Raw genomic sequence first — 19,841 nt, forward strand, 5'->3', positions numbered from 1 at the left:
CAATTGAGTGGCTCTTAGTACATTCAGTGTTTTGAAACCATCACCACTGTCTAATTCCAGAACATTTTCCTCAAACCAAAAATAAACCCATGCCCCTAAGCTGTCCTTCCCTATTCCCTCCTCCCTCCAGGCCCTAGCAACCACTATTCTGCTTTCTGTCTCTGCGAATTTGCCTCTTCTGGACATGACATAAATGCAGTCATATAAGATGTGACCTTTTGTGTCTGGATTCTTTCACTTAGCTAGATGTTTTAGAGGTTTATCCATGTTATATCATGCTTCTATCAGAACTTCATTCCTTTTTATGGCTGAATGATATTCCACTGTGTGTTATATAACATTTGTTTTCCATTCATCAGTTAATAGACATTAGGGTTGCTTCTAGTTTTTGGCTGTTATGAACATTGATGCTGCTATGAACATTTGTGTACAAGTTTTTGTTTGAATGTATATTTCCATTTCTTTTAGATATACACTTAGGAATGGAATTTCTGGGTCATATGGTAATTATATGTTTAACATTTTAAGGAACTGCCAAAATGTTTTCCATAGCAGCTGTACCATTTTACATTCCCACTGACAATATACAAAGGTTTCAGTTTCTCTACATCCTTGCTAACATTATTACTTTCTGTTTTTTTTTCTTTATTATATAGCCATTCTAGTGGATGTGAAGTGATATCTCATTGTAGTTTTGATTTGTATTTCCCTATTAACTAATGATGTTAAACAACTTTCCATAGGCTAATTGGCCATTTGTATATCTTCTTTGAATGTCTACTCAAGTTCTTTGCCAATTTTTTAATTGAGTTGTCTTTCTGTTGTTGAGTTGTAAGAACTCTTTACATATTTTGGATATTATACCCTATAAAAGATTTGCAAATATTTGCTCCCGTTTTATGTGTTGCCTTTTTACTTTATTGATACTTTATTGATATCCTTTGATACACAAAAATTTTTAATTTTGATGAAATTCATTTTATCTATTTCTTTCTTCTGTTGCTTGTGCTTTTGGTATCATATCTAAGAATCTGTTGCCACATCCAAGATCATGAAGATTTATTCCTATGTTCTCTACTAAGGGTTTTATGGTGTTAGCTCTTACATTTAGGTTTTTGACCCAGTCTGAGTTAGTTTTCATTTATGAAGTGAGGTAGCGGTCATTTTTTTGCATGTGAGTATCTAGCTGTCCTGGCACCACTGATTGAAAAGACTATTCTTTTCCCCATTTAATGGCCTTGCTACCCTAGTCAAAAATCAATAACTCATAGATATATGGGTTTATTTCTGAATATTTAATTCTATTCCATTGATCTATCTTTACACCAGTACCACATTGTTTTAATAATTGTGATTTTGTAGTAAGTTTTAAAATCGAAACATGTGAGTCCTCCAGTTTGTCCTTTTTTCAAGACTGGCAATTTGAGTCTCCTGAAATTCTATATGCATCTTAGGATCAACTTGTCAGTTTATGCAAAAAAAAAAAAAAGGCAGCTGTCATTTTGATAGGATTTCATTAGATCTAAATCACTTTGGGGGAGTATTGCCATCTTTACAGTTTTTGACTATGGCATCTCTCTATATATTTTAGAATCAATTTATCAATTTCTACCAATTTGTAGTCTTCCATCTACCTGCACTACCCATGACTTCCTCCCTTTCTTATACAGGATATCCACAAACGAGCTCACATATAAAACACCGGAAAGATTCCTTCTACATTATAAAATTTCCTTCTTTGAAGAGCAAGCTGAAATTACAATGAATTTACTAAACCTAGTTTTACTGCAACTTTTAAGTAAAAATAATTTATGTACATTTATAAATTCATGAAAATAATCTTCCTATTCACAAGATTAAAAAATTGTCTTATATTGCTAAAAGAAATTAAAGAAGACACAAAATGGAGAGATATTCCATGCTCGTGGATTAAAGGAATTAAATATTGTTAAAATGTCTGTTATTACCTAAGGCAATCTATAGTCAATGCAATCATTATCAAAATCCCAATGGCATTTTTCAAAGAAATAGAACATAAAAATCCTAAAATTTGTAAAGAACCACAAAAAACCCTGATTAGCCAAAGCAATCCTGAGGAAAAAAAGCAAAGTTGGATGTATCGCACTCCCCAATTTCAAACTCCCCAGCAAAGCTATAGTAATCAAAAGAGTATAGTATTGGCCAAAAAACGAACATGTGGACCAATGGAACAGAACTGAAAGCCCACAGACATACACACACCAAAAAAACCCCACACGTATATGGGCAACTAATTTATGACAAAGGACCCGAGAATATACAATGAAGAAAGGACAGTCTTTTCAAAAAACAGTGTTGGGAAAACTGGGCAGCCACATGTAAAAAAATAAAACTAGATAATCTATCTTATATTGTATGCAAATTTAACTCAAAGTGGATTAAAGACTTGAATATAAGACCTCACATCATAAACTACATAGGAGAAAACATAGGCACAAAGCTTCTGGACATTGGTCTTAGTGATGTTTTTGTGAATTGGATTCCAAACAGTAAAAGAAAGAAAAAACAAAAATAAACAAATGGGACTACAGCAAACTAAAAAGCTTCTGCAAAGCAAAGGAAATCATCAACAAAACAAAAAGGCAACAACCTGAATGGGGGAAGATATTTACTAATGATATTTCAGAGAAGGAGTTATATCCGAAGTATACAAAGAACTCATACAACTCAACAACAAAAACCAAACAACTCCATTAAAAAAATGGGCATAGGACCTGAACAGACATTTTTCCAAGGAAAACATACAGATGGTCAACAGGCACATGAAAAGATGTTCAATATCACTAATCATCAGGGAAATGCAACTCAAAACCACAATGGGATTTGTGAGATTTTTTTTTGATTGACTCAATGTTCTGAAAAAAGAAAAAACCACAATGAGATATCAATTCACATCTGTTAGAATGGCTATTATCAAAAAGACAAGAAAAAGCTGGTGTTGAAGAAGATGTGGAGAAAATGGAACCCTTGTATACTGTTGGTGGGATTGTAAATTGGTGCAGCCACTATGGCAAACAGTAGGAAGGTTCCGCAAAAAATTAAGACTAGAACTACCTTATGATCCAGCAATTCCTCTTCTGGGTATTTATCTGAAGAATATGAAAACACTAATTCAAAAAGATATATGTACCCCTATGTTCACTGAAGCATAATAGCCAAGATATGGAAGCAACCTAAGTATCCATCAAAAGAAGAATGGATAAAGAAGCCATGATATACACACACACAATAGAATACAACTTGGCCACAAAAAAATGAAATATTGCCATTTGTGATGACATGGATAGATCCTGAGGTTATTATGGTAAGTGAAATATGTCAGACAGAAAAGGACAAAAACTGTATGATTTTACTCATATGTGGAATATAAAACAAAAAAGGAACAAATGAACAAACAAAACAAAATAAACTCATAGATATGGAGAACAGAATGGTAGTTACCAGAGGGGAAACAGATGTGGGAGGGCGAAATGGGTAAACGGGGTAAGATATACGGTGACAGATGGAAACTGGACTTTTGGTGGTGAGTATACTATAGCATATACAGATATTGAATTATAATGTTGTATACCTGATACTTTTATAATGTTACCTCAAAAAAAAAAAAACAGCAGGGTTAAATAAGCAAATGTTTATAATGTGCTAGCATATTATATACGTGGCTCAAAATAAGTCTTAAGCTATCATCATCATCATGTCTTATTATTTCTATTGTTTATGTATTACTAATACTCCTGCTGCAAGAAGCCCTGGAACAGCATGCATAAATCACTTTTCAAAATTAAAAGAAAAAAAAAAGGTCTTACCTGTATAGCAAAAGTACCAACTCCACCTGATGCACCCAAGATTAAAACACTGCAATGCAAAAAAAAGAACTAATTATAATGAAAATACTAAGCCAATATAACTGGACAAATAAACAAGACGTTTTCAACATGCAACTGGCTCAGAGATAAACAATCCCCAAAGCAAATAAAGTCATTCAGCTTCCCAAGATTCTATTATGTAGGATTTTTATTTTTGCCAAGAAGCTATAAATGCTTAAAGTCAGACATTCTATGAATGCTTCACCAAAAATACCAAAATCAAAATACCAATAACTTGTATTTTTTTAAAAAAGCTCAGATGGTTCTTGGTATCCTCTGTCTTACAATTTTTCTAGACTGAAATTATCATAGCTTTCTCTATAGGAGAAAGCTTTGGGATCCTTTTTAGTATGTTAGAGTAGATTCAGATGCTATCTAAGAAAAATCACATTCCTGACCACATTCCTGTCAAAGTGAAATAAACGTCTTTTGTTCAGACATGTCCCGTCAAGCTCATTGACTTTTATAAATGGAAATCAATCTTAGACTCAAGTTGGCTTCCTGTTAGAGCAGATGAATCTGTCATATCAGCACAAACATCCTTGTACTCCAGGTTTTTACTATGTTTAATTACTGTAGCCCTCTTGCCACTCTAGACCAAGGGTGTGCAGCCAGGAGTTTATGAATGAGTGGGGTGGGGTGGGGTGAGAGTTATGAACTCTCTGAAATTGTGAACTGATTGAAATAATACGCAAAATCTGGTGTGATTATGCATATGCACGTTGGGGAGGAGAGGGATCCAGACTTATTATCAACTTCCCAAAGAAATGTATGACCCAAAAGAGACTCCCCAGTCACTGCTTTACACACTCTAACATTTTATTCTTGACTTAAGCTAGAATTGCCTTCCTTGGTCTGCACTATTTCAGATCCCCAGATATTGTACTGAACTGCACTTTGGTGTTAGGCTACCAATCTAGGTTGAGGAACATTAGAGTGACTGTTTGATATCTGACAGTACATTAGCTAAGGAGGTATTGTTGAGAGAATTCTTCATGAGAACTCTCTTTATGAGTGCCTACGGAGAGACATTTTTCTCAAGATTAAAGGGTGGGAGTAGCTGTGCTTCTATTTATCTGTCACTGCAAATTGTGCAACTGCGGGGTTGTGGGTCCCTCTTTAACTTGGCTGCTAGAAAGTGCAGAGAATTATGCCACCTATCTCTAGCAAGTCTACCAGATCTTGAAACATGTATTTTGTCTACAATCTTAACTCTAGTATCATTTTACTTTTTTTCTCTCTTATTCAAATCATAGAAAGCTGGTTGTCACCCCTTAGATCTTAAAAATTACTAGTAGAATTTCTGGGCCAGCTGTTCACTTTGAAATTAATACCATTAAATGTAATTAAAATAAGCCTCCCTGTAAATTTGTTCCTTCTAGAAGAGTTACACTTACTTTCACAGAAATTATAAATTGTGAATAGAAGAAACTTTAAAGAATGACTCCTCCAAAATCCTTCAAGTCACACAATTAAGAGCTTTCGTACTTCCTAAATGGTGGGGACGGCAGGGCATTAAAACTGCCTCACAGTTACATCCAAAAATCAATTCATCCATGGAGTAGTTTACCCTCTTTCTTTGGTCAATTCTTATAGAAAGGTAACTGTCAAATTCTCATTTAAGTTTTTCACAATCTAACTTTATCTTAATTTTGACCCTTCTCAGTATTTCCTGAACAGAACTCTCAGCCCCTCTGGTCCCTCACCTCTTAGCCCCAAGTCCCACGCACAGTGGCCCATTCCTCAGGCTCTTAAATGCTTTCACAACCTGCTAAGGTTTCTCTTCTCTGGAAGGCTCAAGTCACAGTTTTCCTGCACAATACCCTTGAGATAGCCCCAAACCTGATATCCACATCGCGCATTTGGCATCTGTCACATTGTTACCTTTCATTCACACACTTGTTACCCAGAGACCTCATATTATATCCAGCAGTGGGCATATTACCCTGAATGCGCAGATATCTGATCAATGTTGCTTGACTTTAAAAATCATCTAAATCAGCATTATATCCTACAGCTGAGGCAACAATTGCTATTACCCTAAATTAAGAAATCACCTAGCTATTTGAAATACTGTATTAAAGTTTTTTCCAGTAAAGATAAGCTTGAAATTAATATTAATTTTCTGAGAATGCTGGATTTGAGGATGCCAAATATAACAGCTGCTTAAGGATCCAACTGCCAGACACATCTCTGACCTCATTATTGTCAGTTCATCACTTCTCTATAACTCCTGACCCAAAGCAGCCTCATTCCTCCAAATAAAAAAGCAAAAATGTGTTTCTCAGCAGTGCTTTGTTAGAAGAGGGAGTGGTTCTGCTTTAGCAGCTTCAGTTCCTGATGCTGTCACTTGATGGCGCCACCAAGTGCAAAAACAGACAAGAAGCAAGCCCAGTAAAGTGCTACAGACTGTTAGTCAGCTTATAAAGAAGCCCTGGGGTCATATCATTCATTCCCTGATCCTGCAAATTCCATGTTTTGTGCAGGTTCAATCTGGGCCCGTACTTTTCTTCAAAGAAAGTTCCACAAAGGGACAGCAGGCAAAATAAATTTTCAAGTAGCACTAAGTTGGCTGGTCCTCTATGGTTTGAAATCCTGTGGCTGAACTAACTATTCCTCTTGTACTCTTCAAAGCACTTTCACTACAAAGGGAGAATACTGCTGTGCTTACTACCTCCAGCAGCACTTCACTTATGTTCTATACAGTGGGAATACTTTCTACCCAATTGCTATAATGGTCATAATATATATTCAAGCTTCATTGAAGTAGCAGCCTATTTACTACAGTAAAGCAGTAGTACAGCAGCACACCTTTCTTTACTATTTGTATTGCTTATTGTATTGCTTATTGTATTGTTTAGTTACGAAAACAGAGCAAGTGCCCAAGAAATACACTATTTGCAAAAAGCACTATAATTCAAAATTGCCAAGTTTTAATCGCATTCCTCTTTTACTTCCTAAGTCCACATATACAGCATTTTTTTTTTTTTAATTTAGTGGGAACTGCACTGTGGCAGATATATAAAGTATGGGAGAAAGTATGAAAAACTATTACGCTGGTTATGTATTCTTAAACCCTAAACTCCAATTTTATGTCATTCCTGCCCAACCTCTGAATTCTCCCTAAAATACATTAAGGTACTAAAGCAATGTTGGCTTTTTTTTTTCTATGACTGAGTCACTTTTCATTTAGAATTCAGGCCCCTAAGTCCTCTACAATCATATTTTTCAGTATTATAATCTTATAAGGCAAGGCACCGACACCCTAATTGCCTTACAAATAAAAAAATATATATGAAACATATTGCAAAATAGCAAGAGGTCCAAAAGTAGAGAATCACCTTTCAAATTTCTATACCCTGGCTTAGCCCCAGAAATCTCTGAATGCCCGGGCTGGGTAACTAGACCTGGGTTCTAGTCCCAGCGCTCCCACTAACTGAATTTCTAGGCCTCAGATTTATCAACTATGAAATGATAATCACAGAGGTACACTCTAGGAGTCAATGAAAAAGAAAGAATTGGCATTTTCAATCTAATTTAAGCTTATATTTAGTTTCTCCACCTTTCTAACATAGAAGTAAATGCCCTTTATGAACCCCCAGACCACATACTTGTTGGGGGGGCTAAGGGAGGCAGGAAAACAGCCGCATCATTAGTGTGCCCTTTATTAAGACCTAATGTTCAGGAATAAAGATGATTTAAATATGACTAAATCTTCCATCATTAGCGACAACTGGTCTTTGAAAAATAAAGATGATGCTGAAAATGTATAATCTCAATTTTCAGTTTCACACATTACTTTTAAATCTGAGAGAAAAATAGGTGAACGAGCAAACTATATCACAATATGCAAAGTTTACTCCCTAAAGTGAGAAACAATCTAAGTATAATACAGTTAGTTACGAAACAAATCAACCAAATATGACCAAGACAGCCTGGATTTGCGTGTCCCCTTCTTTTAAGCCTCAGTAATTCTTGCAGACATTCCCCAATTTACAGAAGAGTTCATGTGTGAATTAGTTGTTTGGAAATTTAAACACATTTTCCCATAAAAATAAAGCTATTTATACATCTTGGCAAGGTGCCCAGGGTAGCTGTTTAAAAAGGTTTGGTTAACCCATAATGGACCAAAAACCTCATACACAGTATAACAATGGTTCTGTGGGAGATGTATTCAGAATTTCAACCCAGGGTACTGAGAACACATCTCCCCAATGGGATAGGAAGTGGGAACCATCCCAAGTCACTGGTTCCTTTAATGTGATATAGAACAGAGGGAAGGAAAAAAGACAGAGGAGAGGCTCCTTTATTATGGCAACAACTGGATGGAGAGAGAAAGAGCATGGTCAAAGAAAGATTTACCATGGAGCTGACAGGGTTCAGGAAATGCTACCTCAAAAGATGGCACTTTGGCAAACTAAGTATTTTAAATTGAAGAAATCTGAGAAATTGCATGTGTAGGAAGGACTCTCGGACCTTCTTCCCTGAAGCTGGTCATAAAATCCTCATGAGAGGTGTCCTCCCTAGGAGGAAGCATCCTTCCTTATCTCCAAGATGGAAGGGTGCAGAGAGGAATAAGAATGAAGAGGCCTCGCTTGTTTCCCCACTTCACTTAACACTTGGCTCATACCCGTTGTCCTATCACATTTTTTCACAACTCTCCATTCTTCATCAAATGCAGCATAAAAACATGCAGCTTTAACTACTTCTTCGGGCCTTCATTTCCTTATGAAAGCTCCCATGTCACATAAAAGTTATAATACATACATTTGTGTCCTTTTCTTTTGGTAATTTGTCATTTGTTACAGGATCCCAAGCCAAAAACTTCATAAAGTAGAAGAAAAAGATATTTTCCTTCCCCTATAGAGCCAATAAAGTTTAAGCTCTGGCCTTTTACTTATATTTTTACTGAAAGGAGCCCCAGCAATATATTTGCATGGAAATATGTCTTCATAAAATTTGCAAAAGATATGCAAATGAAGGGTAGCAGACTATACCACCTCAAAATATATCACTTTGGCATAAGGATATTTTGAGCTGAAGGCAACTGAGAGTAAGTAGATATAAGAAAGCTCTCTGTACTCCCCCTATTTGTCTAAAAGCAAGACATAAATTTACCTCTTCTTTGCTCTACCAGGATGGACACAGGTTAATCTTTGGAGATAACTTTAGACCCTTATCAGCAGGGAAGGCAATGACTTAATTCTGCATAACAAATTTTACTCTTGCTTCTCCTGGTAACCTCTCCACAACTGGCCTTCCCTAAGTGTCTGCCTCTTTTGTCTTTAGCTGAAGGTGGTATTTTAGTCTGGATTCTAAACTACCTTTTTTGAGTTACTCACTTTTCCCTGGGGTATCTCCCATGTATATGTGAGGTATACATGTTAATAAACTTACTTTTGTTTTTTCTCTTCTTAATCTTTTTTTTTTTTTTTTTTTATTACAGGGGTCTCAGCAGAGAACTCAGAAGGGTAAAGGAAAAATTCTTTTTCCTCTCCTAGTAACCACAATCAGTTAAAATTGCCCTTTCCACTCCTGCACTCCATTATACTTTCCCTCTTGTCAGGTGACACTAGATTTGGCTGAAGGAAAGTTGATTTAAAAATACATTTGTTTTGGTTTAGTGGGATATACTGATGTGGTTCATGTAATTTCTGAGTAGTTATCACAGGCTGTCCTGGTTTAAGAATGCTGAAGGAGTTCAGAACAGGCCTCCCCAAGCTTTGGCACATGGATTATTTTGAGCTGAAGGCAATCGAGATCCTGCAGGTCACAAGAAAATTTTACCTCTCCCTTAAAGAATTTAAATTAGGGGACTTGCCCATAATGAATTATTACCAGAAATAACTTTTTATGACCTATCTATAGGGCGGGCAAATTTCTAATTACTGAACATCTGCTCTTTTTATCATCCTGTAAATGACCTTGCTTCCTTCTGAAGCTCCAGGTGCCTGACCTCATCCCTTAGCTCAAGATGCCATATTTCCCCTTTCTGTCTCTGACTCTATCATGTACGTGTGGTTCCCATATATAAGCATAATTAAATTTGCTTATTTTCTCTTATTAATGTCTCATATCAATTTGATAATTAGATCAGTCAGAAGTTTCTTCTCTCCTACAATGCCTTCCAGGAATATTTCTACTTCCCACTAACATGTCCTTGCAAATACATCGCCAGGGCTCCTATCAGGGCCTTGTATAAGTGAAGGGCCTCAAGGTAAGCTTCATTGGCTCCGCAGGGGAGGGGAAATATCTTTTTTCTCTACCCTTTGAAGCTCTTGGCTGTGGCCCTGTAACAAATGACAACACTATAAGGCATCGTGAAATTTTATTATAAGATTGAGTATCATAGTACCTGGCACTGGATTGAGAGTAATAAAGAAGAAACATGGTTAAACAAGGTTTGAGATGTACAGAACCAGAAATGAGTCTGTAGAAAATTTTTCCAATTAAAAGACATGTAAAAACTTAAAATACACCACTTATAAAGTTAATTCATATATCAGGACCCACAAAATGGATGCTGCCACATCACAAATCTAAAACTAAGTCAGCCTGCACTTAAAGGAAATGCCGCACTGTAAAGGAAATCTAACACAAATCCAAATCTTCCAACTCAGCTTTCGCTAGCTTACATTACCCTAGAAAATAGAACCCACTAGCTTTATAAGGAAATCACTGACCTCGTCACCAATCATGCCCTGTTTCCATGCTGCCTCTTCCAATATTCTATAAAACCTGTTCTTGTCCAAAACCCCTCAGGAAGCATGCCCTACTGCTTGTGAGGCACTGTACTTCCCCAAACCACAGATCGTTTTCCCTTAAATAAAGGACATCAAACTAAATTGTGTAATTTTTGTCACTTCATATCTCTATAGGGAAGACATCAACAAACAACTACTTAATGAGGATTGTCAATTAAAATTCGAAAGTATTTTAGGTTTACTCGTCGAACAAGAAAAACTTCAAGTGCCTTGCAATCTTAGTTTATATATTAAAGAAACTTGGAAGACATTTTTTCAAATGTAACAACAAACCTAAATTTTACATGACACGAACAATAATGTTGTACGGTGAAATAGGAAGAAGCAGGATTTGGGAAAGATTATCAGGTTTTGGCTCAAGGTAAATCATCGTTAACTGACATTAGGAATCTAGAGGAAGAGTCAGGGTGGTAATAAGTCTTGATTTGTACGACTTGAGTTTCAGATACAAAGGATGCATCTAACTACGACTCAGTAGAGAGATTTAGGGTTAGAAACATAGATCTGGAAATTACCAAAATATAAATAGAAGCTGAGAATAGATGAGATAACCCTGGAAGACAGAGAGGAATGATGGAGTATGACACTGCGGAAAGAGTAACAGTTATACAGCTGGAGGAAGAAGAGCCTTTAAAAATGACAAGAACTGGTCAAAAAGGCCAGAAGAAAACTAAAAGAGTCTGGTGTCCCTGAAACCATGGAAAAAGTGAGTATTAAGGTAGTAGTCAACAGTGCAAGAGACTTCAGGCAGGCCAAATTATAAGAACTGAAAAGTAATCACTGGGTTGGCAACTTAGTCAGCTATGACCCTGGTGATAACAGCTGCAGTTGAATGGCAAGACTGGAAGCTAACAGTGCACTGAGGAGTAAATAACTTATAAACTTCACAAAATACCTACCCTAGTCACCTAGAAAACTAATCTGTAAAACACAAATTGCCAGGAAAGAGTTTTCTACTACTTCCTTTAACTGAGTTCTCCTGGAGCGTCCAGGAAAATCAGTCCAGGAGAGGAGGCCAGACCGCTTTGCATCTCACTGGCCAGGTCAGAGGCTCCACCCACCCTCTCCTCTTCTTTCCAACCCCATGGTTTCTTTAAGCAAGTAAACTGCAGCGGTTTCTTTCTACTCCCCTTACGCCTCTAATCATACAACCTAGTCAAATGCAAATGAAAACCCAAATGGAGAAGGGAGAAACAAGAGGGTGTCTGGGTGAAGAACAGGCAGGTGAAGGCATCTGAAAGAAGGAAGGTGTTGCAATTACCAATATAAGCATACTGGCGGGGAGAGTAAATCCAGGGTTTTTAAATTTGAGCCCAATTCTATAAACAAAATTAACCAGACACCTAATTTACCCTTACGTGACAAAATTTTACTGTCATAAAGCCTACTCTCAGAAAAAAAACAATTAAAAGCACTCCTAAATTCACTGCATTGAGTTTCAAGTATACACAATTTAGAAGTGAAATTTATTTTGTGGAGAAGGAATGGTTCAACTTCTAACATTTTCTAATACTTATGTATAACAGAATAAAGTACACCTTTCCCAGCAAGAGATGAATTTCAGGCAGAACATGAAATATTCAAGGTGGACAATGACACTACTAATAAATAGAACTATCAGGTCCAACTGCTTTAAGAAAATATCTGGTGTAACCACTTTTTAAAAAACTTCTATTCATCTTTAGAGCCCTAAGTTATCTATATGTTCCTACTGAATAAATCATGAAGAAACTATGGATAGAGAGGTAAGAATAAAATCATTTTACCTGACATTTTCTAGTGATACCAAAGTGCGGGCAATAATGACATATGACATCAATATTAAATCATCCCCTTGGTCTGCTGATGCTCAGTTGTACAGAAATATAATTACATTACAAAAAAGGAAAAGGTAAACACTATCGAACCCTTAGAAAGCTTCGTCTTAATTTCAAAAAGCTGTTTGTTATTAAGAAAATCGTATAAAATCCTCCAAGGTGCCAGTAAGTGTTTTTGTCATCCTTTTTTATTTCTTAAATAACTGGTTAGAAAACTAGACCGTTAGTCCTTGATAACAAACACTGACCCTGCTTTGTGCAGACTAAAAAGTGCTTTAATTCCAAGAGCTAACAGGAGAAGAATAATTATTGCTTAGAGAAGCTAAACCATGCTCTATCAATCACACTAAACAGTGAAATTGAAAAAAAAAGCCACTTTGGACACTGAACTCTGAGTTTATGTATAATAAAATCCCACTATAGTAGTAATTTCTTCATGTAAAAGAATTTTTACAGTATTTTAAGGTACATCTTTCATGTGATTCTTGCAAATAAGTAGTTGGAAAGGCAGGCCATTATTACCTCTCACGTGTAGGAATTTCAGTAAACTGAAACTTCCTAGAGCACCAAGGGCCAAGTTCTCACTGCCTCTTGGAACAAAAGCATCCTATGGTAACCACACACGTGAGAACATGGCAGAAGTCTAGGACATGAGCGAGAGAAGTTCTTCACAATGGATTTCACTCCAGGCTGGTAACATATGGCTAAATTAATAAACAGACCCAATTGAGTATAATATATAATTGCCTTATAAGGTATAAAAATTCCCACATCTAAAAGCTCTCCTAACAACCTACACTGTCCTACACTCAGTACATAGGAGGAAACTTCAGAGACCATAAATGGCGTGCATGTGGTCACTTGATTAGTTAGTAGCAGAGCAGAGAATAGAACTCAGTGCTTGACTTCCCCAGTTCCGAGCCATTATTACTCAAACAGAAGATAGCAGAGTAACAAAGAACTATCCAAAAAGCCAAAAATACAATGGGGGCACACATCTATGTATCTGAGGACAGAAAGCAAGATCTGTTTCTAAATTGTATTCTTCAAGGTACTAAAAAAAGTATGCCTGGAGAGCCCTGAACCAGCAAAAGGAATGGCAGCTCTCTAACCATAGTGCACGTACAGTCATGCAGGCATAGAAAGTCTAACAATTTTGAGGAAAAACAAAGCAATAAAGCATCAATGTTAATACAGAGCCTACAATAATAACAAAGGTCTAAAAATCCTGAATAAGATTTTTGCAAGGTTATTAACTAAGACAAACCATTAGAAAAATCTATGTGGTCAAATTAATTTAATTTAAAGAAAGTCTTTGACCAAAATGGCAACTTCAAGAAAGACAAGCCCCAAAGCTTAAAAAATAAACAGGACTGACCTTTAGAATAAACATTGCCTTGAATTCTACAATAAAGGGTAGCACCTCATTAGATGAATAGTCTTCACACTGCTTTCAAAAATACAGCTATTAAGCTTTCATGAAATCGAATGCTCTATAACTCAACACATTAAATGTAGAGTGCAATGTTTCACAACAACAGGAATATGGAATGACACAGACATTAGTTATCTTACCTACACAATCCTTAGCAATCAAAAAATTAAGTTATTTTAATTTATTAAAATTTGACCTATAGCTCTCTCCTTATCACGATCGTTTAATGGTTCTTAGTATCCAGTTTTCTCACCAAAAAATAAAACCATCAAGTTTCCCTATAATGCCGACTTTCTAAAATACGAAGAATATAATCTCATTGCTAATAACAGCAGCCACCATTTATTGAGTGCCTCCCATGTGCCACAACCTGTGCCACTAGTTTTCCTTGTTATCTCCTTTAACCTTTAAACAAAACTCACAGAAGTGACCAAGTGGGCCACCCAGCTAGAAAGCAGCAGAGTCTGGATATGAACTCTCAAGTACGTCTAAGATATTTCTACACAATGTGTTGCTAACTCAAACGAGCATACATTCAAATCCTTGAAGCACCAGAATTGACCTAAAGGGTACCAAGCATTGAACCTAAGAGAACTCAAGAATATTCAGCAGTGTTCTGCAGTCTCTTTTATATCTGGTTTTCATAGAAATCTGCAATTATGAGAGCAACTCCTAGTAGAGGTAGGAAAAAAAAACATGCACCTTGACATCATTCTTTAGAAACTGTATGGGGTGATTCTAAATCTTTTTTAGGAATCTGATAAAAGCTATGGATCTTCTTGCCAGAGAGTTACATATAAAATTCTGCATTATTTTAGAAGGTTCAGACTCCTGAAATCCATCTACACGTTTCAATTTTAAAATTCCTATTTGATTGGACTAAGAATCAATAGAATGAGCTTAAGAAAGTGCAAACTGACACAAATAGAGTTCTTTGGAAATTGTTTTAAATGTTACCACAACTCTGCTCATGTATACGATCCTAGTTTCAGTACTTCTGATAAATCTATGGCAAGGATCTTAGAGAAGGAAAGAAAGCAGGTTTAAATGCCACCATTAATACTTACCGTTTTCCTGTACAATTATTGTCATTCAGGCCGCCAACCTTGTTTATGGCAGACCAGGCTGTGAGAGCCACATACGGCAGAGAGGCAGCTTGAGTATGAGTGAGGGATTTGGGCTTGTGAGAAACCTAGATTTGAAGACAACAGTCAAAAGTAAGCAATTATTTGTAAATCTATGAACACGATTAAGTACATTTACCTTTACAGGAATCCAACTATTTTCATAGATAAGTCTATAACATTATGCCACGCTCAGTATTTATTATATATCCTTCTTTAAGATTATCCATAGAGAGTATTCTCCAAATGACTCAAGCTACTCCTAGGGTCAAAGGTTCAATGATGTTTTATAGGCAACATTATCAGACATAGCTGCTTAATTCTTTATAAAAAGATCACATTCAATAATCCCATTAGTCCTGACTACATTCAGAAATAAATCCAAATAAACCTTGAGACCTCACAAACACATTTTAATTTGTTTTTGAGATCAGCTGTTTCCTTTACCCCCATTTACTGTAATCTTTCCAGACTTTCTCTAATCTCAGTAATACCCCTTCCCTTCCTGCCCTCCCTGCTATAGCCATTTCCTCAATGTTAACCCTTTCTCTCTATTCAAATTGTCAGGCCTCCTGACTATATTTGATTAGACTCCTGTTTTTAAAGTTATTTGAAACAGCTTGATACTTCCGTGCTTCTGTTTATAATTAATCGGTACGGTCCATTTGGTATATTTGGTTTCCACTATTTACACTGAGTAAAACCAAGAAACACAGCAGGGTTTCTAGATCTTACTCCAAATCCCTGCTTCACAAGACAAAGACACCGCTTTGGCAGGCAGTGTTATTAAATGACATCAAATGCTTTTCTAATCTTTTAAAAATTCCTATTCTCTAGCTTAGCTCTTTCAAAACTACCCGTTAAACATGAACCTGAAAAACATGAACCATGAATCTGAAAAACAACCAATTATTTCAGAGATATCTGTCAGTCTTTGTTTATCATATTTTCTGATGGTACTATATCACAGAATTGGTGAGTTACCTCATTCCCACTGACTACAACAAACTCTGAGAGAGTGCCTTGTTTCCAGGGAGGAACTGCAGCCCAGACCTGAAACAAGCACACACATACACACAAACTTCATTAGAAATAGATCTTTTTTAACCAAGGTAAGTATGAGGGTATTCCCTAATACGTAACCCATCCTGTGAAAAAAAGCACAAGTCAGCAATACACCAAGCAAAAGAGCGATTTTCACATGATATAAATGTATTACTTAGCATGATTCTGAATATATCAAGTCAAGCCATATTGGAAGCAGATGCCACTAAATCCTGCTATACTTACACTACATACTTAGAGTACCAGTAAAAATACAGTCTCTGAGGCTTGAATCCTGGTTCTACCACTAATTAGCTATGGGACCTCTTTATAGCTTCCTCATCTGTAAACTGGTCCTAACTGAACTTATCTCATATGGATTAAATGAGTTATTTTTTGAAAAGCAACCAGAACAGTGTTAGTTATTATTATGAGCTCACTTTAATTTCTTGGTATAAAAATTCGAAGGGACAGGTGATTATATCAAACTTAAGCTATTTTAAAACCATCTAGCCCATAAGGTAGAAATTGTCATTTAAAGACTCTTTCAAGAAAAAAAAAATAGTCCCAATTATACATATTCCAAAGTCTTGCAATTCTTAAGTACTAGATTTAGGAAGCTTGAGTACAGTCAAGCTAATTGACAGAACCAAGAACAGATTCTAGCCAAAGCTCGGTATATTCAATGAAAAGAAGAAAAAAGGTCAATGGTACAGACTACACTTTCAAAAGAAGCAGAATGAAATTTGCATATTTAGAAATGGAATAGCAGCATTTCACAACCCACCTCATCTCCGGGCTTGAAGTACTTCACATCAAGTCCACATTCCATCACTACACCAGAAACATCCCGACCCAGAGTCAGAGGAAATTCTTCTCCTTTGGCTTTTATATGTAAAGGATCACGTTTCATATTTAGAGCTGCAGCTCCATAACCACCTATAAAATACAATTTATCTGTTTCTTCCAAAGGAATGGAATGATTTAAAAACTACTACAGGGTTATAGGCCAGGTACAATTCTAGGTCCTCAAAATGTAGATATAAAGTAATCAACTATAAATCACACAGGAAAGCATGAAAATGAGCGTTGTTCCTTTCAAAAAATTTGGAAAATTATAATCACTTGTTAAACTAAAGCTACCATTGCTCAAAATATTGTTTAATTCCAATTCTGAAACTGTCTTCAGAACTTTCAGTGTTTTCTTTTGTACAATTTTACTTTGTTTTTTAAAGATAGTTTGTTAATTTATTCATTCATAAACTTTTTAAATAACAAAGTCGTTTGGTGAAGAAGTTAATAAACAAATAAGGTGTGGGGGTAGAATTTGATACTAACACTAGTCTTTAAGTAGTGGTCCCCACCTACCAAAAAATGTTTCTATAACATCTTTGGATTAAGTGCATAGATTCCCCAGTAGAAAAGGACCACTTGGCTGCATCTGTTCTGATATGTTAAATCAGGTTAATTGCTTTATTATACAAATCCATTTATTTTTAAGACTATTTACATAAATATTAGCTAAAGGGAGCTGAACTATTCTTCTGATCATAATTTTTTGGTTCAAATAAATTGGCTACTCTATCTACAATCATTCCAAGTAGTTTATACTACACAGCTTCAACATATAAAATGGCTTTTCTAAGACACAAAAGTATACGTAATTATCTCCTCTGCTTGACGTCTTTCTGAGAACATTTCTATGTGAGGTTCACCAAGATAGGTACCTTGCTTACCTCCTTTTCATTATGTACCACAATTTATGCTCCAGAATCACTATACCACTCTGTAAGTCTCCCCTTTCCTCACCACCCACTCTCAGGGGCTGTACAACATTAGACCTTACGGATGAGGAGAAACCAGAAAAGGAGCATGAGAAGTCTAGACCAGTAAAGAGGTTCATTTAAAGACATCAAATGCTGCTGACAGGGAAGACAGCTTTTCGAATAAAGTCAAAAGCTGTCAACAGGCTTTTAAAAAACAAAACAGAGAAACAAAAACAAAACAGAACAAAAAAGATCCAACAACACAGAGGTCTTTGGTGACCTTGATAGGTACAGTTGCTGTGTCAAGGAGTAACAAAGAATGGGAAGTGAGAAACTGGGAAACTTACCAACATTCAACTCTTTCAAACAGTTCTGTTATAAAGGGGAGCAGAGAAATGGAGAGTGGCTGGAGGGGAACAACTGAGATGGAGAGAGAATTTTTGAGTGTTATTTTTTTCTTCTCCAAAAAGAGAGAAATCTCAGTAAAGCTAATGGACATGATCTAGTAGAAAGGAAAACACTGAAGATGCAGGAGAGAATTGCTGAAATATTGCTCCCAGGTGAAGGGGGATGGAACCTAGAATCCAAGTGGAAGAGTGGCCTTAGATGGGAACAAGGACCATCTACAAGGCAGGAGGGAAGGTAGAGGATATAGGAAGAGATGCTGACAGGTGAGTAGCTTGCAGAAGTTGTTTTTCTAATAAAAAATCAAGACACATGGGAGAAAGCCTTTGAAAGTTGAGCTAGTACCAGAAAATCTAAGCTGATGGTCATCATGCCAATATTACACATTTGCCATCTGGCTAATTAGGGTTGCACTCTATTGGAGGAAAAAAAACAATTTCACATGTAATAAAAAAGTCATGTTTTACTTTTCCTGTCTTACATTCCTTTTCCATCACTAAAACACAATTAAACAATTAGTCACTGAAATTCCTATGTGTTTTAAGCAATAGAAGTGGGCATTTAGCCATGTCAAATTTTAGCAGCTATTTCAGAGCTGCAAAAAAGAATTCAGTCCTCTCTAGGTACAGAGCCTGCAGTGCAAGGTTGTTTAAAGTTTTCTTGGTTACCCTGATACACTAATGGGTCAACTGAGTAGCCCTGGCTCACTGTACTAGCTAAACTAGCCCCAAATCCAGAATGCATCTAGTAGTAACAGAATCTGCTTGATGATACAAAGGAATGGGAGCCCTTAGGAGCTTCATCTCATTGTTAGAGCTAGCCAGTTTGACTGATTCAGAGTTGGAACGACTTGGAAAATCATAAATCTGTCATCAGTTTCAAAGACTTTGATCCCATCTAAAGAAACAAAATTATTGGTATGACGCTGTTCGCTATATTTTTAATTATTAATTTCTTTATCCATTTACATAATTTAAGGTTTTATGTCCAACAATAGTGGCCATCTCCAGAAAAATAGCCTACCTTCACCTTTCAAAATAGTTATGTCCTTGCTTTCTTGTCAAGGGAAATAACTGCATCCTACGATTTATAATCGTCTCATTATTTTTTCCGTAAGCTATCATTTCAGATATCTTCTGCAACAAGAATCACACATTTTCAAAAAAGAATCCATAAGCAGGAAATAAAGAGGATAACTTGCAAATAATATTACCCAGTCAAATCATAAAAAAAACTAAGATGTCTCAAGAATACTCTATATAAAAGTTAAATGTTACAATATTTTATTATTAAACAGCTGCAAAGAAAGTTCAGATCCAGCCATTCTACTGAAATTAAAATGTACACAAAACATTCTATGCATGTGCATTCAAAGAAATGAAAAGTTAACAGATCTAAATGGAGACAAAATGTAAAAATTACTCATGAATAAAATACTGCTAATTTCAGTTTGTAATCTCAAGTTAGAATGAAAATGTAAACTGACATCAAATAATGACTGCATGACAACTACATATGTGAAATAGGTAGGTAGTAGTTGACAGAGCATGGGCTCTACTTTCAAAGAGTTTATACTCAAAA

The 19,841-nt window shown here is 36.0% G+C and overlaps 1 protein-coding gene across 3 annotated transcripts in view; it reads right to left on the reverse strand.

The window, feature by feature from the left end:
• The window catches only part of RTN4IP1 (reticulon 4 interacting protein 1), a 46,197-nt gene that overhangs the window by 23,248 nt on the left and 3,108 nt on the right, over nucleotides 1-19,841 (reverse strand). For 2 of the 3 annotated variants that reach the window (XM_006926045.3, XM_015600102.2), the window contains exons 2-5: nucleotides 16,877-17,028; nucleotides 16,030-16,098; nucleotides 14,989-15,113; nucleotides 3,846-3,894 (exon numbers count right to left, since the gene is read on the reverse strand). In XM_006926045.3, the coding sequence (XP_006926107.1) occupies nucleotides 3,846-3,894; nucleotides 14,989-15,113; nucleotides 16,030-16,098; nucleotides 16,877-17,028 (395 nt within the window). Of the gene's footprint in view, nucleotides 1-3,845; nucleotides 3,895-14,988; nucleotides 15,114-16,029; nucleotides 16,099-16,876; nucleotides 17,029-19,283; nucleotides 19,395-19,841 lie in introns of those variants that run through there. The other variant, XM_025042407.1, reaches the window with a different exon arrangement.

The sequence above is a fragment of the Pteropus alecto genome, unplaced genomic scaffold (genome assembly GCF_000325575.1).
Source record: "Pteropus alecto unplaced genomic scaffold, ASM32557v1 scaffold79, whole genome shotgun sequence".
NCBI classification, from domain to species: Eukaryota; Metazoa; Chordata; class Mammalia; order Chiroptera; family Pteropodidae; genus Pteropus; species Pteropus alecto.